At 42.7% G+C, this 25,126-nt stretch overlaps 1 protein-coding gene across 12 annotated transcripts in view; it reads right to left on the minus strand.

The window, feature by feature from the left end:
• Positions 1-25,126, minus strand: part of OPCML (opioid binding protein/cell adhesion molecule like) — a 1,020,156-nt gene that overhangs the window by 209,899 nt on the left and 785,131 nt on the right. For all 12 annotated transcript variants that reach the window (XM_070623491.1, XM_070623488.1, XM_070623490.1 and 9 more), the window contains one exon: positions 10,937-11,169. In XM_070623491.1, the coding sequence (XP_070479592.1) occupies positions 10,937-11,169 (233 nt within the window). The remainder of the gene's footprint in view (positions 1-10,936; positions 11,170-25,126) is intronic.

The raw sequence follows: 25,126 nt of genomic DNA on the forward strand, positions 1-25,126 counted from the left end.
TCAACTAACGATAATCCAATCACAAAGCTCCAGCTCCCGGGGCACTCACGGCTCACTTACTTCGGGATATGAGATCACCCAGGTAGCCGTTATGTTGTTTTTGAGGGGTAAAAAAACCTGTCTGAACAGAAATTAAGAAGGAATTAAGATGAGAAAAAGAGAAAAAGAAGTGAGAAGAAAGAAGAAGAATTGGAAGAGAGGGTAAAATGTCTATTCCAACAATACCTTCTTCTAAAGCTGTTTATGATAAAAAGAGGATTGGGGAACTCAGATTCCAGCTCTATTAAACTCCATCCCAGGTCCCTCTCCTCAGACCCATGCAGGCCTCAGAACATCAATCCTATCACCACAAACTAGCCCCTGGGAAAAGGAATCCTCCTGGCTGTGTGCCATCCGGCTCCTATAAACTGTTAACCGTGGTAATGAACCAATCCCAGAGACATATTAATAATGACATGAAGAGGCACATTTATTGTTGATTGTTGAGATGGTGGCAGATTTATTGCCAGCTTGCCAGGAGGGAGGGCTTGGCCCAGCAATGGTGCAATTAAAAACAAATTGAACACAGGGACAAAGAATCAATAATCTAACAGGGCAACTTTTAGTTTGCAAAATACAAATATAAGTTAATTGACCTGAACACAGTTGCTAACTGGTCATTAATGTCTGCTTGCTGGCCAATCAGAGCACGTCATTCACCCCATTCTGTTGATTGCAGCAGGCTGAGTGCATGCGCTTCCAGCTCTGCCTGCCAGGGTTGCCCTCTGGGGCATCTTGTTTGGGGCTGATTTCCAACGCCACCAGAGGAAAGTGGTCATGTCATGTCTTTCCCCAGAAGCTGTAAATTACGGAATTTTTTGAAAGGTTTCGCTAAGAACTTCTATATACAACAGAAGTGTTTTCAGTGCCTACAGTGTACAGCAATCTAGCCTATGCATGGGGAGACAAAGGTGAAAAATCCAAGGTGGATGCTGCCTTTTGTGGTCTCCAATAACCTCTCATTTAGGACATGGTGTTATCATTTTTATGTATTAGTAACTTTAATAAAAATTTATTAAAGGGCTACCTATATGGTTATGCCCATTCAGATTGTATCCACTAAACTGTGCTCATATGAAAAATTATGGAGCCAATTCTGGCGTTTGCCTTCAAGAAAATTATAATCTAGGGGAGAAAAAGAGTTAGATCCACCAATCGCTGAAATATGGAATGAAAAGTTACAGGGATCATAAGGAAGTGCAAGCAAAGTGGTATTGAAATTCCAAAGAAAGACTTCAGATATGGGGATTTATCAGCTCTAAAAATGTGCTCTCCAATATGACAGCCACTAGCCCGTGTGGCTATTTTTAATTTAATTAATTAAAATTAAATAATGCTAAAAACTCAGTTCCTCAGTCATACCAGCATTGCAAGCTCTCGGTAGCCGAATGAGGCTAACGGCTACCATGTCGGACAGTGCAGATATGGAACATTTCCATCATCACAGAAAGACCTACAGGGTAGCATGGCTCTCAAAGGTAAAAGGTCCATGGGATAGCACTGCTCTCAATGGTGTGTAGAATTTGGATGTCCAGAGAAAAGAATATTCAACTCAGGTGGATTGTGTGAGAAATGGAAAAGAATGCAGGACATCGGAGTAGGGGCGGTGAGAGGACAAGTTTGGCTAAGTTATGTGTAGGATATAAAAATGGGATAACAGAAAGTAAGAGTGGAAAATTAGGTTTGGCCCTGAATTGTTCAGCACTTGGAAACATGATCTGAGAAGTTTGGACTTGACTTTATTGTCAATAGGGAGACATTAAAATTCTGAGTAGGGGGAAGTGACAGGATCAGATGTGTGCATCAGGAATATTTAGACGAGTGGAGTGTTCAAGTGAGTTATAAGGAGCAGGGACTGAGGATTGGGCAGCAAGTAGGAGGTGACAGTGAAAAGTCACTGGAGAGTAAGATTCTGCACTTTGATGGCAGTGGTTGTAGGAACAGAAAGGAAGAGAATGACTTTATTGGACATGACAGCTGCTTCCATAGAGAAGAAAAAGAGAAAGAAGAGTCAAAGCTGAAGCCAAGGTTTTATACAAAGGTGGTGAGTCCACGAAGAGACATGTAAATTAAAAGAGGAGGAACAGGTTTTGGAGTGAAGAAGATGAATTCAGTGTGGGACATGTGAAGATACCCATGGGATACCCAAGTTGAGGAGTTCAGGAAAGAATCAGAAATAAGAGACTGGCACTAGTGAAGAAATTAAGGACTGGAAGTGTAGCTTTAGGAGTCAATGATAGTAACTGCAAGAAGGAAGTTCTAATTACAAGGATAAACAAAATAGAAGGAGAAGGGCCCAGCCCCGCGGCCAAGTGGTTAAGTTCACGCGCTCTGCTTCAGCTGCTCAGGGTTTCGCTGGTTCGGATCCTGGGTGAGGATATGGCACCGCTCCTCAGCCCACACTGAGGTGGCATCCCACATGCCACAACTAGAAGGATCCACAACTAAAAAATATACAATGTACTGGGGAGATTTGGGGAGGAAAAAAATGCAGAAAAAAACAATAGGAGAAAAAGGGTTTAAGGAGGACAGATCCCGACTGCAGAGATATTAGACTGAAAGCCTTGAAACAGAGAGAAGCTGGCAAGGAAAGCATGCGTACTGTAAGTGACCTGGGGTGTCAGTCTGGCCTGCTAGTGTAAAAGGGATGGAATCAAGAGGAAGTTCCATGTAGGCATTAAGTGCAGTATTCCACTATAGACTGCGCAGAGCTCAAAGCACAGCTCTGTACTTATCAGCTGGTGACCTAAGGCATGTTTCTCAGCCTCTCTGAGTCTCAGTTTCCTCATTCAAAAAATTAGGAAAATGCACCCCACCTTCTGAGGTTAACCGGAAAACAGAACCGGACAGTGTCTATAAAACGACTGCTAGCCACGGCTTATAATGACTAAAAACAAAGCTTTGCCTGCTTTCCTTGTAATTATTTTACTTCATTTCTATTGCCTTTCAATTTCTTTACCTATAGAGGAGAATTATTGGTGAGAGAATAGTCAACGGCTTTTTAATACCTTTATGAGAAGCCAAAATAGAAGTACAAAGGATAGTTATTGTGACCAAGACACTGAGTTTGAGGTAAAACTTGTCAACTCAAGGCTCAAAGCCAGGTTTCAGAGTCTCCAAATATGTGCACCCATGCCACATATGGGAGAGTATCACAACTCTGAACCACAGACCCCTCTGACGCCAAGCTGTGACTAAGTAATCTTGTGGGTGCCGAAGGCTGAAATCGGATGTGGGATCCTGACGATATCAGGGTCATGATGGACATTAATCTATTGGGAAAATTTATGAACATTCACTAATTTACCCTTCTAAAGTGTGATTGCTTCCCCTGCTCACAGCAACAGGAAAGATGTCTTTGTATTTACTTGAGCTATTGACAGACTAGACTCTTAGGAAATAAGCTGAGATCACCATGCAAATCATGTAAAACATAACAGGCATTTCATTGTCTCTTCCATCTCCATATCAGTGATGATTTTGAGAACAGACTTTATGACTGTTCTGTTTATTTAATTCTGTTGCAAATAAGGCAGATGACAGCTCCAAGCCCTGCCACTTCTCTTTCTGGCTACTGGACATATCACCAAACCAGGTGCCAGGACTGGCAGCACCGTCTTGCATCATGTGGAAGAGTCTTTCTCTGCCTTTTCCTCTAAACAAGCCCACACACTTTCAGCACCAGGACTCTCAACTGGATCTGTCGCCCTCTTGGCAGACGGGGCCAAAACATCTTCAGCCCTGACAATGTGCTCATCCAAGGTCACATTTTGCTTCGGTCTCATTCACCTTAGAAAATTCCACCTCTTCCTGTTCTATAATTAAAAGATTATACGTGTTACAGGAGAAATCGAGCATATATCCCCCACATCTAGAGGGAGACTGAAACTACATATTTGATGTAAGGTGGGGTGGAATTCCAGAAGCCACAAAAGAGATAGCCATGAAACCCGTGAAAACTGTGTGTGCATGCCTGTGTGACTGTGTGTGAGTATGTGTGTGTGTTAAGATCTTGGCTTCTAAGTAGAGCAGAACAAAGCCTCATATTTCTCCTCACAATAATGGGAGTAGATAATTGATAAAAGGAGAAATATCCCTTTTTATAAAATGTGCTTTGGACTGTGTTGTCACCAACTACACATGATGTCATGAAAGGTGTTGCAACTGAGGAGATTCAGCGGAGGTGAACATCAATTCTATTCTGGCTACGTGATGTGTCAAATTCAGATAACGGCTGAGTAACACAGTCTGAGGGAAGGCATAGGATCGTTTTGAGGAATAGGATGGGGCCTCCTTCCAGCCATGAGGCAGGAGAACCAGGTCAGGCATGGAGGGAGCTGGCCTGGGGACATCCTTTTTGGGAAGGAGGACTCTTGACACACCCTCCTTTATTGAGTGCAGAGGGCGACAACTTCATTCCTGATTCCTTCTAAGCTGTAGCTGCCTTCGTAGTTTACTCGGTCCTTAAATTAAGAATGTTAGTATATATAACACTGTTTGATGTGGGGTACCAACTGTCAGAGTGGAACAGGATAGAGGTGGTGTCTTTCTTTTTCACTCTCTTCAACCAAAGAGCAAGCCACTGCCAACGTGGGTGAGCAATGCTCAGAGTCACCACTAAATACTGGGGTTAGGAAGCGGACCTCAAATCCCAGGGCTCTGAAGAAAATACGGATAAGAAAGAGAATAAGAGCCAACCTTCTGATTGCCCTATCTGTGGGTGAAGGCAGAGAAGACGTGGAGGACAGAGACACCAGGATGCAAAAAATCCTCCAGAGAAATTACATTAAGAAACAATAAAATGCAACAGCTAGAAAGGACTTCCTTACGTGTCAGTCCAACCCTACCATTTCAAAACCAAGGAAATGAAGCCCAGAGAAGTTCTGACACCTATTTTGCACTGTGGACCCTTTGGCCTGTGTCCACATACATAGAATTTGTAGCCTAAAGACCCCTTTTCAGAATCTTATTTTCAAATAATAAGAATAATATACATAGGATTAAGGTATGCAAGTGTGTACCTAAAGAAAATCAATTACACTCAATTTTATTCTTCACCCCAGGATAAGAAGCCAGGAAGGGGACTTCCCAAAGACATAGGCCTGGCTGTCAGAGGCACAGCTCAGGCTGGGGAGTGAGTGTTTTGATGCCCAGCCTTGTTCTTTTCCACTTTTCCACCCTGCCTCTGTGAAGAGCAAGTGTGATTATAATTTAAAATAGAGGCTGAATAAATTAAATTTATTTCAGGTTGACTGCCTGCCTTTCTTTAGGCCCACAATTACACATGTTAATTTAAATGACTGTAATACTTGGGAGAAGAGGGGAAAATAGCAGGAAAAAGAGGTTAGTTACAACGGAAGCGTTGAAATCGGCAGGTCCTTGGCAAACCTGCAGCCTTTGGGCACGGCTGCCGCCCTGGCCCTGCGGGAGACCTCCTCCCGCTGTCCCGCTGAGAGGCCCCGGCCCCACCAGCACCCACCCCACCTCAGCAATTGCCTCTTTAGTCCCCACCCTTCTCCGTAGCACCTCAGAACGTCTGTATTTTTCTCACAAGCAGTAACATTTACCTGTCGTTTTCTCAGCTATGAGTGAGCAAGCCAGCATGTGAACAAAATACTGAACCTGGAATAAAAACACCTGGCGTGAAGTGGTGCTTTGGCGCTTAGGAGCTAGTGTAACTTGGACAGATCACTTTGACTCTGAATCTCCACCATGCAGTGACTCTCTGTTCTGTAGCCAGGGCTTTTGTGAAGAGTAATCAAAAGAGATAAGGCATGTAAAGTGTTTGTATTTTGATAGCTTTTCTCTAGAAACAAGTCTAGTGAAGGGAATTTAAAGCATTTAGTAGCTCCATCGTCTTGGGGCAAGTTTTTCATCTTTCTAAGCCTCAGTTTCCTTATTTGTGAATTTGATGTCAACTCTGTAGGCTTGGTGTGAGGATCAATGGAGACAAGGTTTATCCATCATGTGCCCCATGCAGGGGTCCGCTGGCACTCAGCAGAACCTGGGACCGGACTGCTTGGTAAATCAGACTTCCCAACCTGCTAAACTCAACTTTGGGAACCAACCAGTCTCACCTGAACTGACTCCAGGCTCAAAGACCCAAAATCTTTTGCAGACACAGAAGTTGCATAAGCTTCCTGTGGAGTCTCAGATGTGAGAAATTAACATAATTCGTTATTTCTAGTCCTTTGCATAAGATTGGGCTTAGCAAGAGAAGTTCATTCCATGGAAGGAAATATCAGCTAATAAACAGGTTTCTGAATTAGACAAGAGAGCAGGTAGAGAAGATCGCCAGCAAAGGAGCAGAGATCCATCAGGTCTTCCTGCCTATCCATCCCTAAGAATGACAACAGCTACTTTGATGTGAGGATATCCACATAGTTTCAGAATGCTGAAGGGTTTGTGACAGTTAGAATGACAATTACATCCAGGATTCTCAAAGGGGCCAGAGATTTGGGTACTTACATAGGATAAAGAGATAACATTTACAATGTGTATTCCCGGAGGAATGAGCTAGTAGTAGATTAATTCTCTTCTCTGCCTTTCTCTCAGCCTCTCTACACCATTTATTGTAGCTTTGACTTCCCACTCCCACTGCTAATTTTCTTTCTTGAGTCTTGTCCTCAATTTCTGCGGGTATATTGCAATATCAGCAGCAGAAAAATGGGGGGAGAAAAGAAAGGATAATTGGAAAATTGCCATGAGTCTAGATTGGAGAAATGACTCTAGACATGGTTGGCTGTGGAGGTGGTGGAGCATGCGGGAGAGATGCTGATCTTGGAGCCATTTGGCCAGGGTTCAAGAGCCAGCTCTGCTACCTACTCCAGGGGACCTGGTGGCCTCTTGACCTCCATGAGCTGCAGTTATCTAATTTGCAAAATGGAGATAACATCTCTGCACTGCAGCCTCCCAGGGCTTGTTGTGAGGGTCAAATGAGACAAAGATTGTGACTGGTGCCATAAAGTACTAATAAACGCACGGAAGTCATGTTATCCCTGTTGTAACATATCTCTTAGCTTGTCACAGTGAAGACCCTCCTCCCCCCAGGGAACTGTTCCCCATTACTGCCCACTCCAAGTCATCTGGACAGTGTCTGACTCAATCCCCACCCCTATCTACTTCAAGGGGCCTTATGATCGCTGCCTTCATATGCCACGTCATTTGCTGTACCAATCTGTTCATTTTACAAACATTTGCTGAATGCCTAGTATGCCTCAGACAGTGTGCTATGTGCTGGGGATAGATATAAATAAATTGCGGTTCCTGCTGTTCTCCAGGAATAGCTAATCTCAGAAAACTTATCTACTCTCATGCTAGTAAACTCACGATGAATCTCAAATAGACCCCTTCTGGTCTCAAGCTACACCTGTTCCTTAGTTCCATAATATCTGTGTAATGTTTGTGTTTCTTTTATCCTTAAACCTAGCAAGCCTAACACTTTCCTTTCCTAGTGGCATAGGATCCTAACTCCACAACTACCAGTGAGGCCATCAACATTTCCCCAAACTCAAAAATGTGGATGATATCCTTTGAATTCTTCCTCTTTTGAGAGATTAGGATTACCCCTCTCAATTTCCCTCAGACAATATCTCTTGGAGGAACCTCCTCCATTTCTATAGGTAGACCTACAGCCTGCTCCAGTCACATATTTTGAGTGATAGAAGTAACTTATTACCCATCCTTGTACCTCCAGCTTCTGTCCACTTCACCCCAACCTATACAGGGCTGCCAGATTGATTTTCCTGCCTACCCTGACTAATGTGACTCCACAGGGACACTTCTCCCTTGCTCTGGATTTCCTTTACACCTAGGGATATGGTCCAGGTCACACGATTGCCACACTCACATGGTGCCTTGAAATTATTGCATCAATGGCCAAGATGTACCTTGGGTATCAGTAATAATATTTTAATGAAAGCAGCTTCTTCTTTCAAAGAGAAGGACTTGGAAATTAATTCCATTAGCTACGTGGCAAAGGCCACCTATAAAATGGTAAAGGACAGCCTCCGAGGTTAGTAACAGGGCGTCTGTGAGTTCCTCACGCTGCAGGAACAGGGAGCAGCAAAGCGGGGACCCTGTGGGGTTGCTATCCTTTCTGCTAATGGTACTTGGGTGGCAGGGGTGATGAGATCCTAACATTCTCAAATGGACAGAAGACAAATAAACAGTTTTTTTTTTTTTTTAAACAGACAAGTTGCAGCTCGGAAATTTTTTAGTTTTTCTCATTGCAAAATCAATATCCATCAGCAGTTGGAAATTAAAGGCAAGATTAGGCTTCAGTTTTCTACATGCTTTATTGTATTCCAAAAGCTTTCTACTCAGTCAGATAAATCTTCTTTAAGAGGATTAGGGAACTTTCATTATCTTTATCTAACCTGAACTAACACGAAGTCTGAAAAATTAATCTATAGCCTGGACAAAAGCCCATAGCTGCTGGGAAGAAGAGGACTCTTGGGCTTCTTTCTAATTGAGCAGCGAGGTCTCTGCTTCCACCCACTGGAAATTCACCTGGTCTCCAAAGAAAGGACATGTCACCCCCTTGCTAACCAAGACAGAAGAGAACGTGGCCCCCTGAGCTGCTTCTTTCAACCTCTCAGCAAATGGAAAGACCAGTCAGCTAAGTGCTCCAAGAGAAGGTTCTCCCCTTGCACCTCCACTCTGCCTGGTGCTTTGCATCGGGTTTCCCAGGCCGCCTCAGATGCCCTGAGCTATCAGAGCTGCTTGGCCTGAAATGAGGAGCCTGTGAGGAACTGACATCTGGAATTAAAGACTCCACTACTCTGAATCTTGCCTGTTCTCAGTCTCCTTCTGACCCAAAGGGATGAGGCCCTCAGGGAGACACCATTGGCTTCCATATCCAGCCCAAGGAATTGTTCTGAGTGCCTCATGAAGAATATTATGCTGAAGCTCTGCATTACTATCCCTTTATGGCCTATATTGACTTTGACACGCTTACGCAATCTGTCTTATTTCCTGAAAAGTGATAGCTTTGTTCTATTGGAGTCTGTCTCTGCACAGTGCCTGACAGTTCTTTTTAATTTCAGTGGGGCATTTCCTGAATTTTCAGATAACTTTGCTGTCAAGGCCATGAAAGTGCCATGGACGTGTCACTTCCATTGCAGAGGATTTCAGCTCCTCTGGAACTAAGCCCAGGTGGCAGGCAGGGTAGTGAGAACTCACAATCCCTTGTCCTATGCACCCCCAGAAGCTTACAACAGACATTCCAGCTGATCTCAGATGACTGATCCCACCTACCGCCTCCAACATCCTCTGAGGAGAAGCATCAGACATGACAGTTGTCTTTATCTCCAGATGGTGGGCCGTCTTGTAGCTCCAAAGAAGTGATCATCACCCAGCCATACCCCTGGGTGGGACATGGATGGACAATGGAAATAGTAGAGTGTACTGGCAGCTGTTGTATCATAGGCTGGAAAGCAAGTGGGGATGAGAGAAGGGCTGGGAGGCTGAACCGAGGCAAGGCTTTCAGCAATATGGCAGCACCAGGGCCTGCTGGAGAACGGAAGCTGCAGCAGACAGATCTCTGGCCCAGCACATGCCATTACAAGTGGGCCACAGAGCCGCTCTAGCCAAAAAAAAAAAAAATGGCCATCCTGAATTGTACAAGTGACTGAAGCATGAGGGGACGCTAACTCCTACTCAAACTCTCCATGAAACCAACTAAAATGAGCAAGCTTATTTTTCTAGAAAGGCAGGAGTGAGGGAATCATATTAGCTAAGCAAGGATGCCATGCACACTTCACAAACTGAAAAAGAACTGTCGAATCTTCTGCGGATGGAGTCTGATAAAAGGCAGTTACTACAGACTTAATCCCACACAAGAACTCCTTCCCAGAGCTCAGTGTATGGCCCCAAGACATCAGTGTAGGAGACTTTGAGAAAGGCCCACCCAAGTCTCTTATCTGGTGGAGGAAGGCTGTGTCAGTGGAGGATGGGAACTAGTCTGCTTAGCACTTCATTGCTACCACGAGGCAACACCTGACAGAAATTGCTTTGCATAGTGGTGGGGGGGAGGGGTTAGTTGGGGGCAGCTCAAAATAAGTCCATTTGTATCGCTGCCTTGTTTTAAAATGGTTCTCAAATTTTCAGCACTGCTATCTGAATGTGTTTTTAATTCTTAATATTTGATATCTGAAATTTTGACATTTCTTCAGCCCTGTTTTTTTCCCACAAAGTGAAATTCAAATGAAAAACTATTAAGTACTAAGCCTGGGTTGTACTGACTCAGATTTTTTAAGGCAGACTGGCAGAGGATGTTAGGAAATTCCTCCCCCACTTTTTCTAATTATATAGATTTATTTCCAACATAGAGCTGGAGATATCATTTTGACTAATATCCCTCTTGATCTCAGCTCCACTGTGGGGCTAAGAAAGAGCGCAGAGACACAGCAGCAATGCCAACGAGGATCTGACTGAACAGCACTCGGAACCCTTCCAACATACACAACCATCAACTATCCAAAAGCAGTCACAGTCACATGATTTGACATCAATATTATTAACCTGTTACTATGAAATAAGCATATGAAACATAATTAAAAGGCACAGAGAGTATTACCATATCTATCTTTAATACATCTTGCCCCAATTCCAGAGTGCTATGTAACTTAAGAGAGCTCAGACAGCACATGCCAAACAACTTCTTGATAAGAACGGAAGAGCCAGACATACAATTGAGAAACTTTGTGAAGATATTCAGTACTTATCAAAAACCCAGCAGGTGGAAAGGAATCCAGGACACACACTCTATCTCTGAATTCTATAGAGAAAAATGTCTTTTTATGTCTTCATACATGAGTAGAAGCAAAGACTGAGATTATGCTTCCCGTCCATCGTTGACAGGAAGGCCAATGCCCAAATCTTAGCTGTCACTCACCTTGAACTATGAGGTGAACCCGGGAAGTTTTGGGGTGGTTGTCCGTCTGCACAGAGCAGGTGTATGGGCCCTCATCATATACATCCACGTTCTGGATCATGATGCTGTACTGGGTTGGTGTGTTGACCAAGATGATCACACGAGGGTCTATGGACCACTTGTCATTCCCGGCATATAGGATGGTGCTGCGGTTTAGCCAGGCCACTCGGGTGACTCGGTCATCTATGGTACACCTGTGAGTGAGGGGAAGGGGAGATGAGAGGGGACGGGGGAAATAGGGGGAAGAAAGTAGCGGGAGTAGGGGAGGAGAGGGAAGGAGGAGGGGAACATTGAGGAAGGCAGGAGGGAAGAAAGAAGTGGGGAAGGAGGGAAAAAGAGAATATTGAGAGATTATATTATAAATGTGGTTGTTGCATTTCAAGGAGTAAATGAAACAACATAACCCAGTGCTAAAAGGAAACAATCAATTATTAATGAAACATCCTAAATATTGGGTAACAGTGGTCTGAATCATCCTGAAGAAATGATGATACAAAATCATTTCTATTTGACTTACGAATGTATTATGTGAATATCCTTGCTGTGTATTTGCTTTCCATCTTATTTTTTCCCCTAGGCTTATACAAAATTAGTTTATATTTCTTGAGTACATTTACTGCCTTGTGGGAGAAGTGGCCCAGGGGTATAGCAAAGAGAAAGTGGATCAGTAGTTCAAATAGGTCACAGATAATCTACAAAGCAAATACTTAACTTGTTGTTGGTAAAAAGTGAACATAATTACCTCCAGACCTCCCTGGTGTTGATAATCTCCTTGTGCCCCTAACCCGCCCAAAGCCTGCAAACTACAATCTGTAACGTGCTTTGGGGAAATCCACTTAGAAAGCCAATAATTACTTTTTATTGAGGTAGCATTGGTTTATAACATATAAATGTCATGTGTACATCATTGTATTTCAAATTCTGTATAGACTACATTGTGTTCACCACCAAAAGTCTAGTTTCCATCCATCACCATACCCACGTGCCCCTTTACCCCTTTCACCCTTCCCCTCTGACCCTTCCCTCTGGTAACCACCAATCTGTTATCTGTATCTATAGGTTTGTTTGTTGTTGTTGTTTTACCTTCCATATATGAGTGAAATCATATAGTATTTGTCTTTCTCTGTCTGACTTATTTTGCTTGGTATAATACCCTCAACGTCCAGCCATGTGGCTTCAAATGACACGATTTTGTTTTTTTTATGGCTGAGTAGTATTCCATTATATATGTATATATACCACATCTTCTTTATCCCTTCATCCATTGATGGGCACTTAGGTTGCTTCCAAGTTCCAAGTCATGGCTATTGTGAATAATGCTGCAATGAACATAGGGATGCACATATCTTCTTGAATTAGTGTTTTTGTGTTCTTTGGATAAATATACAGATGTGGAATAGCTGGCTCTCATCGTAGTTTTATTTTTTATTTTTTGAGGAATATCTATATTATTTTCCATAGATGACACACCAGTTTACACTTCAGTGTACAAGAGATCCCTTTTCTCCACCGCCTTTCCAATACTTATTTCTTGTCTTTTTAATAGTAACTATTCTGACAGGCATGGGGTGATATCTCATTGAGGTTTTGTTTTGCATTTCCCTAATAATTAGTGATATTGAACATATTTTCACGTGCCTGTTGTCCATCTGTATATCTGTATATTGTCTTTAAAAAAAGATCTGTTCATCTCTGGCCATTTTTTAATCAGGTTGTCTTTTGTTTTTGTTGAGTTGTATGAGTTCTTTATATATTCTAGATATTAACCCCTTATCAGATATATGATTTGAAATTATCTTCTCCCCATCAGTAGGTTGTCTTTTCATTTTGCTGGTATTGGAAAACTGGACAGCCACATGCAAAAGAATGAAAGTAGACCATTATCTTACACCATACACAAAAATTAACTTAAAATGGATAAAAGACTTGAATGTAAGACCTGAAACCATAAAACTCCTAAAAGAAAACACAGGCAGTACACTCTTTGACATTGGTCTTAGCAGTATCTTTTTGAATACCATGTCTACTCGGGCAAAGGAAACAAAAGAAAAAAATAAACAAATGAGGACTACATCAAACTAAAAAGCTTCTTCAAAGAAAGCCAACAATTTTTGAGTAAATTGTGGCTACCTCTAAGATGTCAGGAGAGGGAAAGAGAAAACAGTCAGGCAGAGTTCCTCCTTCCCTCCCCTCCCTAGGCCCTGAGAGCAACGTGGCTGATGTCGCCTCTGTTGTCACGAAGATAGAGAGGCAAGCTCTACCTGTCACACCTCTCACCTACCCTTCCCAGCAACTGGAGGCTCTGGACAAAAAAAGAATTGGCTTTTTGGTGTGTATGACCTGCAGGCTATCAGGTTTAATGAAGAAATAATTGTGCCTGCTGGTCAGGAGGAAAATTTGCATTTGTGCCCCATGAACTTAGAACCTGTAATGGAAAATTGAGAGAAGGGAATCCTTTATAAATGTGAGTTTGCAATGAATGGCATGGTTAAAGGGGCCTAGGTGTGCCCCCTGACTACTCAACCCTCTAGTCAGAATCTGAGTTGCGATCTCTGGACAAATGGGAAGGTGCAATTAGCAGCCAGGCTGCTTCCTGGATATCCATATGTCCAAGCAGAGAGGGTACGGGGTGTGCCTCCTGAGGAGGAAGAACGTGAGTCCGGGGGAGGAGACAGGGAAAAACACCGCCCTACTTCACCAACTCTGATCCCATTTTCATTGAGAGCAGAGATCCTTCCCATAGGGCCCAGGAGACAAGAAGATCGCCAAAGACACTGACAACGGAGGAGAGAGGGCACACATTTTGGACATGCTCTTTTCCCTTGAAAGAAAGTGACCAGCCTGACACAGCCTGAACACTCAAGGGAACAGAATGATACTGGAGCACCAAAGTGACAGCTTCTGTTCAAGGGGGACAGCACTCAGTCTAGCAAGGTACTCTCCCTGCTTGGTAGGAGGGAGATAATACTAGATAATAGATAATAATACTAGCTTTCAATCAAAGAGGTCTTTCCTATGTACAGGCCCACCTGTCACTCAGCAGGTGTGAGTGGCCAGGAGGTAGGGGTGGGGTGATAAGTAGGTGCTTTCAAAGTATGGCAAGAAGAGATCTTTATAACTTTTTTTTAATGTCTTCATTTTTTTTTTTTAAAGATTGGCACCTGAGCTAACAACTGTTGCCAATTTTCTTCTTTTTTTTTTTCTGCTTTATCTCCCCAAATTCCCCCTATACACAGTTGTATATCCTAGCTGCAGGTCCTTCTAGTTGTGGGATGTGGGACGCCGCCTCAACGTGGCCTGATGAGCGGTGCCATGTCCACGCCCAGGATCTGAACCCTGGGCCGCTGCAGTGGAGCGTGAGAACTTAATCACTTGGCCATGGAGCCGGCCCCTATAATTTTTAAAACGTAAGTTATAGTTGTAAAGCATGTTCTGTGGAGAATATTCACATTTTATAATTAAAATGTCAAAATATTCCTTTATATATATGTATATATACACAGATATATACGTTCAATGCAATTTAAATACCTTAGTGATTTGATACTCACGATACCTATTTCCAAAAATCATGAATAAGCTCTTATTATTCACAAAATGTGCATTGTTACTTTTTTAAACTTAAACTTGTTTCCATTATGTCTTCTACAAGATTTTATCCTAATATAACGTTTTATACTTAAAAATCTTCTATTGATCAGCTATCATATTTATTTGCAACTATATATACAGATTGAAATTTAAATTTCTTTTATGTTTTGTGACAATAAAGCTCTGAGTAATAGTATTTTCTTTCAGAATGAGTTATCATTACAAGGATAATATAGACAAAACAATATAAATATACTGTACATGTTGTTAAGTAATAATTAAACATAAAATGTAAACTTTTACCGGAAACATAGCTCTTAATGGGATAGATGAAGCTTTTTTAAATTACATAGTAGACAAAGATCATTACTGATAGAATGAAATAAAGCTCAGGATGAATTCTATTCCTATTTTTGCTTTGAGAGAAACCTAATCACATAAGCAAGGAGATGCAAATATAAATCTTGTATAGCAATGTCACTCGATTCTTTGAACCTTTTCAAAGATATATGCCAAAAATCACATGGTAATATAGCTTCAAAAATTATTTTAATGATTGCACAGCTGACAATTCAATTAGTTTCTCCTTCAGTTTCTTTTAAAGCAATGAATGAGAGAATACCTGATTTGCAAGGGGCTTTGTAACCCAGCATTAATTTCATCCAGTCTCTCCACATCTGGACAGGATGCTGCTAACGTTTGGCCAGGCCTCACCAAAGGACTGCTGAAGACCTGCTACTCTTTCACTTACAAGCATCTTGTTTAACCCAATACACTCAGGAAGGCCGGGAAATTGAAATACTGTTTATTTTAATATGCCAGATCACACTGCCCACTGTAGAAAACATCTCCTTCTCTGACTTCTAATTCCAAGATGGAGATGGCCCCAGCTTTGCCATGAACTTGTCACTGGTGACATAATGTGCTGTGGCCTTCATTGCCTCTCTGCTGTGCTTTGGTGGGACTCTCCTTCAAGAGCGGTCCTCTGAGAGCAGGTGGGTGGTGCAGGTGACAAAGAGAGTGAAGGAAAATTCTCTCCTGGACAATTAGTAAAGTGGAGCAGTCAGGGAGGAGAGCCAGAATTTTAATTCAATCTCAGGCACTTTCTCAGGCAGCTGATTTTAGGAAATTTGAGATCTTGGAAAGTATTACCTTAAAACTATCACTCCCCTTGTGTAAGACCCACAAATGCAGGTTGGGGTGCATGCAACCAGCTCAAATTACCATGGGGTCTAGTAGGAGCTGACTTTGAAGTACGTCAGTCCAAATCTACCCTCCAGGGCCGGAGCACTCTCAGTGCCCTGCCACACAGCCCTGGGACTGCCTCGTGCACCCCTGGGGTAGATGTACCCCAGGTAGATGGGCAGCGCCCAGTTCACCTGCTCTCAAACCTGGGCTTCAGGAGTGGGCACAGAGGGCAAATAGAGAGGAATAACTGGGTCAATCTCTCTCTCTGGAGGTCGGGGGGGTGGGGCAGAGCCGGGTCACTGAGTCTGTGCAGTCCTAGGACCTCGTGAGTGATGACTGTGGGAGAACGATGATGTTGGTTGAGGACAGTGATTTTCCTCATAATGTTTCTGCACTTCAGAAGAAGTGTAGTTGCAAGGCTTTTTGCTTTCTTCCATTACAACAGACTCTTTCACTGTCTTCTGAACTGCAGGAAGAAGAGCTCAGGGAAGGACCCTAAGGCCTAAGTGCTCCTCCACACCTGGCTCCTTCCCTGCTGTGTACGGCGATGTTCTCAACTTTCCTCAACAGGCAGCACATAGAGGAGAAGTTGTTATCCTAAATCAGGGAGACGCAAGAGGAAAGTCCAGCAACATTACTGACAGCTTTCTGACTTCTTGAAATCTCTTTCAGGTATTTAAAATCCTTACATTCCAAACTAACCCTACCTACTGGTCCATGATAAGACAGAATCCATTACAAATCTATCACAATTAACATCTAACAGTGCTTATTCTGTGCCTGGTGCAGTTTGAGAACGTTCCACATATCAAATCACTCTATCCTCACAACCGCCTTTTGAGATATGCTCTATTACGATCTCCATTTTACAGATGAGGAGACAGGCACAGAGCAGTCCAGGACTCCTGAAGTTCCAGAGCTGTTATCATCCGAGACCGGAATCCGCACTTAGGCAGCCTGGTGCCCGAGGTCCTGGACTTAAGGGCTGTGGTCTTCTCCTCAAAACAAAAGTGCTTGTGGCTTGAGAATTCAAGTAATAAGGTCAGCACGAGCTGGCTGACATTATTCAATCAGTTTCCCTCAGATTTATGGTGCTTATTGAATTTTCTCATAGGAGGCAAAATAGCTTAAGAGAACAGGAAGGATATTTCAAAGTGACTTTTGAACATCCTTAAGCCCCGCTAGCTGTGTGGGAACAGAAGAGGCAGAAATTAGAATCAGAAAGAGGCAAGAGATGCCACAAAGAGATCTTGCAGGGGCCAGCCTGGTGGCACAGAAGTTAAGTTTGCATGCTCCACTCTGGCGGCCCAGGGTTTGCTGGTTCAGATCCTAGGTGTGGACCTACGCACTACTTGTCAAGCCATGCTGTGGTAGGCATCCCACATATAAAGTAGAGGAAGATGGGCACGGATGTTAGCTCAGGGCCAGTCTTCCTCAACAAAAAGAGGAGGATTGGCAGCAGATGTTAGCTCAGGGCTAATCTTCCTCAAAAAAAAAAAAAAAAGAAAAGAAAAGAAGAGATCTTGCAGGCAAAGCATTGTTTCCAACTCCACCAAACATGGAAGATGGGCTTTGTTTTCAGAGGAGCAGGTGCAGTTAGGGGAAACCCAGGCCTTAAAGCAGTAGTTTTCAAACATTAATGTGCCTTGGAATCACTTAGAGACCTTTCTAAAAAAAATTGCTGAGCCCGACTCCTCAGAGCTTCTGGTTCAGTGGGTTGGAGACCGGCTGAATTTGTATTTCTAGCGAATTTAAGGCAGAGAACCACTGCCTTAAAGAAACCAGAGACAGGTTGGAATTTATGAAAATGATAAAATCTTCCTAAAAAGTGAAATTGGCCAACTTTAATTTTTTTGTTTGTGTTCGTTACATTTGTTTTTATTTCTGTATTTTGCTTCTGAAAATACAAAATTAAAAAGTGCCATGATTCACACAACAGGTACTTCATGAGTGTCTAATATGTACTAGAGAATGTTCCAGGAGCTGAAAATCTGGGCAAATCATGCCTCTTAAAGTTATGTCCAGTGAGACAAAGAAAGCAGGTAAAGAGATAAGTATATTAGTTTCAGAAAATGATAAGGGGTGAGAAATAAAGCAGGGTAAGGAATGGAGAGTGCCAGGGGGTCTGGGGACATGTTTAAGACAGAGTGGTTGGGAGATGTCTCTGTGGCCTGCATGCTAGATGTTGAAGTTTTTACAATCTTAAATCTGAACACAATGCAATACATATCTGAAAATCATGTCTAATTTGAAAGCAAATGCCACCCCTCACTTACTTGCACTGATAGCTGCAGGGACATTTAGATAATCTGGTAGCTGGAGAACAAGGCTTCTAAGCCAGCCTAACAAACAGTGCCTCTCCTACATGGATAACTTTATACATGTTAGTGTTCAAAGAATTGACAACTGGCATTTTGAGACACTGCAGTTACCAGAAAAAGTCTTTATATTTCCACTTTTGTTATTGGGATAGAACATATACAACATATAAAATACATTACGTGCCTCTCTGCCTCAATGAGTAGACAGTGGTAAACAGAGTTTAATGTCTAATACAAGCTCATCCTTCTAAACCTCCGCTTTCTTTGTAATGCAATGTTAACATCAAAGACCCCGGACTTCTTCACAGAATTTACAACATTGGACTTAACTATTTACACACTTATTTGTTAGACTGTAAATACCACATGGATAGGAACCACGTGGGGGGTCTTCATTTTGTATCCTAGCACCTCCTACAGTCCACCTGGCATCTAGTAGGAAGGAGATCAATACACATTTATAATAATGAAAAGATGGAAAACAATGTTTTTCAAACTGGCATCAAAAGAAGCCACAGAATAGCGTAGCTAATTATACTGTACTAAATACTTGAAAATTGCTGTGAGAGTAGATCTGAAATGTTTTCACCATAAAAAAGAAATGCTAATTCTTTTTTAGCATTTCTAAATGGGATGGGATGGAGGTGTTAGCTTATGCTATACTGGCAATTATTTTGCAATAAATGAATGCATCAAATCAACGTTTTACACCTTAAACTTATACAATGTTATATGTCAATTACATCTCAATAAAGCTGGAAAAAAAGAACCCACAGGGCCAGCCCTGACGGCCTACTGGTTAAAGTTCAGTGCACTCTGTTTTGGCAGCCCTGGTTCAGTTCCCAGGTACAGAACCACACGACTCATCTGTCAGCAGCCATGGTGTGGCAGCAGCTCACATAACAGAACTAGAAGGACTTACAACTAGAATAAACTGGAATACGCAACTATCTACTGGGGCTTTGGGGAGGAAAAAAAAAGACAGCAGAAGAGTGGCAAACGTTGTTAGCTAAGGGTAAATCTTTCCCAGCAAAAAAAAAAAAAAAGCATTAAAAAAGAAAAGAACGCACATAAGGTGAAGTAGATGTCCTTAGAGATATATGTATGCTTATGTCTCTCTGTGAGTTACATACACACACACACACACACACACACACACACACAAGGTCCATGGCTTCTCTACTTGTACTTTTTAAATTAGTGTTTTCATTTTTATAATACTCTGGGAAGATACAATGTACACATATTCTTGAGGTGGTATGACCACAATTAGATTTAAGTGTTCCAATTTGTGTTTATTATTACAACGGCATGAAAGAGTACTTTTTTCCTTGTTTCAGGCTAATGAGAAAAATACAGAGGGGGACTCACTGAGTCAGCAATGTATTCCTGCCCAGGAAGGTTGAATGAGGCCAGGTCCACCATGACAGCCAAGGTTCCCAAAAGTGGGACTGGACCAGTGTGGAGGAGAACTTGGTCGTCATGGCACAAGCTGGAGTCAAAAGTGATGTTCTGACAGCCGTCAGTACCATATTCACATTGCAACTTGGAATTAATTTTAATAAAAAATCACCTTTTCCGTTAAAGTTGTGGATTTTAACTCTAGTGGTTATATATGTGTATGATTTATGGTTTTAGTTTTAGAGTCATCTAAGGGTATAAAGTTAAGAAATTTAGGGGCCGGCCCCGTGGCCGAATGGTTAAGTTCGCGCGCTCTGCTGCGGCGGCCCAGGGTTTCACTGGTTTGGATCCTGGGTGTGGACATGGCACCGCTCGTCAGGCCACGTTGAGGCAGCATCCCATATGCCACAACTGGAAGGATCTGCAACTAAGATATACAACTATGTACCAGGGGGGATTTGGGGAGATAAAGTAGGAAAAAAAAAAAAGATTGGCCACAGTTGTTAGCTCAGGTGTCAATCTTTAAAAAAAGGAAAAAAAAAAATTTATACCTAGTTTTACAATTTTATGTATATAAAATTTTAAAAATAATACTACCACTAGGAATCCCTGAGAACCTTGTCTCTGCCCACCCGGCTCCCTTCCTTTAAAAGGACCTTCTGGGGGGCTGGCCTGGTAGCATAGTGATTAAGTTCACAGGCTTCACTTCGGTGGCCCAGGGATCCCAGGTGTAGATCAAGCACCGCTCATCAAGCCACGCTGTGGTGGCGTCCCACATAAAATAGAGGAAGATTGGCAACAGATGTTAGCTCAGAGCTAATCTTCCACACACAAAAAAATAAGTGAATAAAAAATAAATAAAACAGCCTTCTAGAGAGTTCTCAATGAAAGAAATGCTGACAAAGGTGATGGGGTTGAAAGATAAAGCCCCAAATGCATTTCTTTGAACTTCCTTTTTAAATTCATGCACAATATTAGTTTGTTTTTTGCTTTTGTTTTGTCCTTTGCATTTTTTCACAAATTGAGTTAACTGAATTTCAGCTAAGAACCTTACACGTATCAAAATCTATTAATATTGCCAGTTTGAAAAAGGAGAGGAAGAAGATCTTGGTTTAGAGAATTTAACGACAAATAATAAATGAATTTTTAAAGGAAAAGAGAGGAGGCAAGCCAAAATGAAATATTTTTAGATCCCTTCCCAAGGTATTCGAAACTGCACAACGCTGTTCTCCTGGGAAGCTTTAACTACTCAGTTATTTCCTGAGTTACAAACACAGCTAACCCTCGAGCATCAACAAGGACCCTACAATATGGAAGGGAAAACCTTATGAATCAGATAGTCGAAATGCAGTGAGAGCAATCACTCTGCTAGAGCTAATATTTGCTGATAGGGTGTTGGTGGAGAATATCCACGAGTGGCTCTGCAGAAGTCAGGGCGGGGATGCCAGCTGCGCACAGAGGGTCTGGATGAGATTATTTCCGTAGTGCAAGAGATTGAGTTCGAAGGCTGCCAGATACATGACATCTGAAGATTGCTCTTAATTGGAAGGCGGAGTCACACTAACAGCAGCTGGAGTGGGCACTAACATTAATACACAGTAAGGGAGCGTGTGCTTGTGTGCGTGTGCGTATGTGTAGGTGGGAGGGGGGGCTACCCAGAGAAAAGGAGAAAACCTATACAAATGCATGCAGGATGAAGGCCCAGGAGGAAAGAACGTATTTGAAACAAAACCAAGGAAGGTGCAGAGTCTCCTGAACACGGTGCCACTTGAAGCAGAAAATCAGCTTCAGGGTGATGATGTGCTGTGGTTTCAGCCATGACCAATGATCTATGAGTCCATCAGAACAGTGCTCACGGGGCCCGCAGCAGGCAAGGGGAACTTCCCATCCCCAGAGCACAGCGAGGCCTCTACCTGAACACAGAGAGCAGCTCCGCATTCTCGCCGCCCACGTGACGCAGCCAGGCTGAAGGCAGTTCAGAACAGAGCACCTGACACGATGAAGGACCATGAAAGGAGTGATTTATGTGGAAAGATGGCCCTGCAAAGAGGTGGAAATTGCTCACAACCATGAAAGAGGGGTTAAACTGCACGGCTGTGGGAGGAGAGAGGGGGAACTCCTCGCATGGCAACAGAAGGTAAAGCACAGGGTGCTAAACATAATTATGAAAAGAAAGGGTAGGGAGAAAGGCAAGAGAAAGAGCTCTGAACAAAATAAGGAACGATTGGGCTCCTCCTTCCCAGACTTCAAGTCCCTGTAAATTCACAGGTTGCGTTAGGAAAGCAACTTTATTAGTTTCCCAAGGAGACAGAGGCAAGGCCAAAATAAAGAGAGCAATCCACGCCCTCGTAAGAGACTGTGCCTGCCTTCAAGATTCTTATGATCTTAGGCGAATGATAGAACACAAGAGATAAAAGATACCCTATCACTTTCATGGACATCATAAAAAGTGTAAATTTACCCATTCACTTAACAAATATTTATTAAGCACCAGTTTATTAAGTGCCAGACTTTATTAAGTGCCAGACACTCTACTGGGTCCTAATGACAAGATGTTGAGCAGAAAAATCACTGTCTCTACCCTCACGGTACTTTCAGATTTATGGCAGCAATATGCAATCAACAAACTGCTTTACTACCTGTATACTGCTACAAACTGAACTGAGGTGACCACTAGGACAGTCACGTGTAGGAGACAGCATGGGAAGCCCTACTCAGATAGGCAGTCTAGAGACAGGGCTTTCTGAAGAAATGACAATTTAAGGTTGAAACTGAGACAGAACACCAGGCACATGTGTTGGTTACAGAGAGTATTTTAGATAGAGGCCAGGGCAGATGTGCTGGGCCTGGGACAAAGACTGACTCAGGTAGAACAGAATGGAAGCCAGAGTGGTCCAAGAATGGCAGATGGGGAAACGGGTAGATTCCAGGCTGGGGTGGTGCAAGGAAAAGTCTGCATTTTATTCTAGGTATAATGGGGAATCCTTGAATAGGTTTAAGAGAGGCACGTCATGATACAAATTATGCTTTTTTTATGTGTGTGTGCTTTCTTCCCCGCCCCGCCCCCCCCACCGCCACCCCGGTACATAGTTGTATATCTTAACTGCAGGTCCTTCTAGTTGCGGGATGTGGGACGCCGCCTCAACATGGCCTGACGAGCGGTGCCATGTCCACACCCAGGATCCAAACCCTGGGCCACCACAGCTGAGCGTGCGAACTTAACCACTCGGCCATGGAGCCGGCCCCCAAATTACGCTTTTTGCAAGAATATGCTGGGCTTTCTTTGGAGAACAAACTATAGCAGGACAACAAGCAGAAGGACCAGTGAAGAGACTACTGTATCCCTGCAGCCATAAGACAACAGTCATGTAACAAGAGGGTCTGCGGTTTAGGAAAGGGGTAGGGAGCCAGAGCAAAAGAAAGGGGGAAGCAGTGAATGAGGAGTGAAGTGCTGATGACAATATTTGCAGCCAACACTTTCAAGAATGTTGGCAGCAAAGGTGGGAAGAAAAATAGGAGCCAGAAAGGGCATTGGGCTGTCCAGAGGGTTTTCGTTTTGTTTTAGTTTGTTTATTCTAAGATTGGAAACACTTAAGAATTTATTTATTCATTTTAAAATTATTTACTGAATATCTACCGGGTGCTAGGACTTTTCAAACTTTTATATGCCCACAAATTACCTCTGCATCTTGTTAATTCACTATGTCTAGGTGGGGACCAAAATTCTGCATTTATAACAAGCTCTGTAATGATGTTGATATGCTGGGGACTCCACTTTGAGTAGCCCAGTTTTAAACACTAGAGAAGCAACTGTGAATAAGACAATGGCCAGTTTCTTACATTCCAATATGTATATACTAATGATACTGGTCTTATTGAATGGGAGCTACTGATGATACAGGAGAAAGGGGATACCTCACAGGAAAAATGGCGAGGGTGAAAAAGTAGGCTATTGAAGGCACATGATGGAAGGATGCTTCAACTGTTGTATAACAAGAGAAGAAAAAAATACTAGAAACACAGATAGGTTTGTGAATCTGGCTAAGGGAAAGCAAGGAGGCCACTGAGTGATGGTTTCTATTTTCTCGAAAGTAGAGGGCAAAGTTATCAGTTGAAGGTAAAGGGGAGAGTAGGAGAGAGGAGAAGGTGGATACAAGAAAAAGTGAAATAGCTGTTGCAGAAAATAAGAGCAAAATTACTGGGGAAGTATCCTAGGATTCACAGGCAGCACTGAGGTCCCATTTGTATTGCTTGCCAAGGATTTATAGTGACAATACTCTGCCAGCTTTGAGGATATTCTCCAGCACTGCTCAGCTGCAGGCATAGAGAACATGGATGGTTAGGTTCATCCAGTGTTGGAGTATGCCAATGAACAAGAGCGAAGAAGCCAAGGATTAAAGGAATTGAAAAATAATTGAGTAAAAGGAGAAGTGAAGGTAGGAGGGGCTGATGGGTAGAGAGAAGCTGGTGGGTTCGATGTACCGGAAGGCTTAATGAGGTCTCTGTGCAAATGAGCTGGAATGAAAGAGACTGCACATATTGGAAAGTAGGAATACATAGTGGCCATGCAGTGGTGGCCCTTGTCAATGAGGGCTTAAACTAACTTCCAGGTCAGATGGATCATCCAGGCGGATCTTGACAGTATTGAGAACGATGGGAATCAAAAGTTCTTTATGAGCTTCACTGATAACGTGTAAATTGAGCATTATGCTGATAGTATACTGTGATTCTACGGAGACGACCATGGCGTCAGACAGACGAGGGCTCCCCTGCTTACTGACACCCACAGACAGGCATTTCCTCTAGCCTCTCTGAACCTCCATTTCCCCATCTGTGACGTAAAAACATATTTACCTCAGAGCATTATTCAATGCTATTCCAAGGCTGAACGAAGTAACGCATGTACAAGTCAGAACTGCACCCAGCAGACAGCAAACCTTTAGACAGAGTCTGCCCTATCCCCATTGTCAGGGAGCTCTGTTGCTTCATTGGGAAAAATATAATTCAACCACCGTTATCTTGGAGTGTTTGTCGGTTCAACCCAGTGATACTGAATCCATTTGCTTATCGTTTTCCAAGGAGTTCTGAAGCCTTCTCTTTCTGTATTTCCAAATATATAAAGAATAGAATTTGATTTAGGGTTGTTTGAGCCCAACTTCAAGACGAGTTATTGTGCTAGCTAAGAGATCAGAAATAACACGAGATTTACATTTTTAGTATTACTTGGCAAATTGATGCAGTGCTTTTCCAGTCTACCTATAGATTCTTCCACTTCTAATAAAATTTCCTTCCACTCCCCCAAATTTCTCACTCTTCAGAAGCATTCTGCACTTGACCTAGGTAGTGTTCTGCAGTAGGATCTCACTTCCCTTTAAGTTTTATTTTCTCAGCTAAACCCACTGAGACAACTTTAACTTTGTATTTTTGTCAGGCCTCCTTCACAGTGTGTTGACACAGTGGTTGATGGGCTGGTTTGTAGATTGATGACCGTTCATTGGTAAAATGCTGTATTTCTAAAAATACATAATTGAGAGATCAATCAGTATGACTGTGTACACCTGAAAGAGAATTCACTTGGCCCACAGGCTGCGATGGCTTATGCAGTGGTGTCCTTGTCTTGGGCAGCTTCACTGTATAAAAAGAGCAACCC

The sequence above is a fragment of the Equus przewalskii genome, chromosome 6 (assembly GCF_037783145.1).
Source record: "Equus przewalskii isolate Varuska chromosome 6, EquPr2, whole genome shotgun sequence".
Lineage (NCBI taxonomy): Eukaryota > Metazoa > Chordata > Mammalia > Perissodactyla > Equidae > Equus > Equus przewalskii.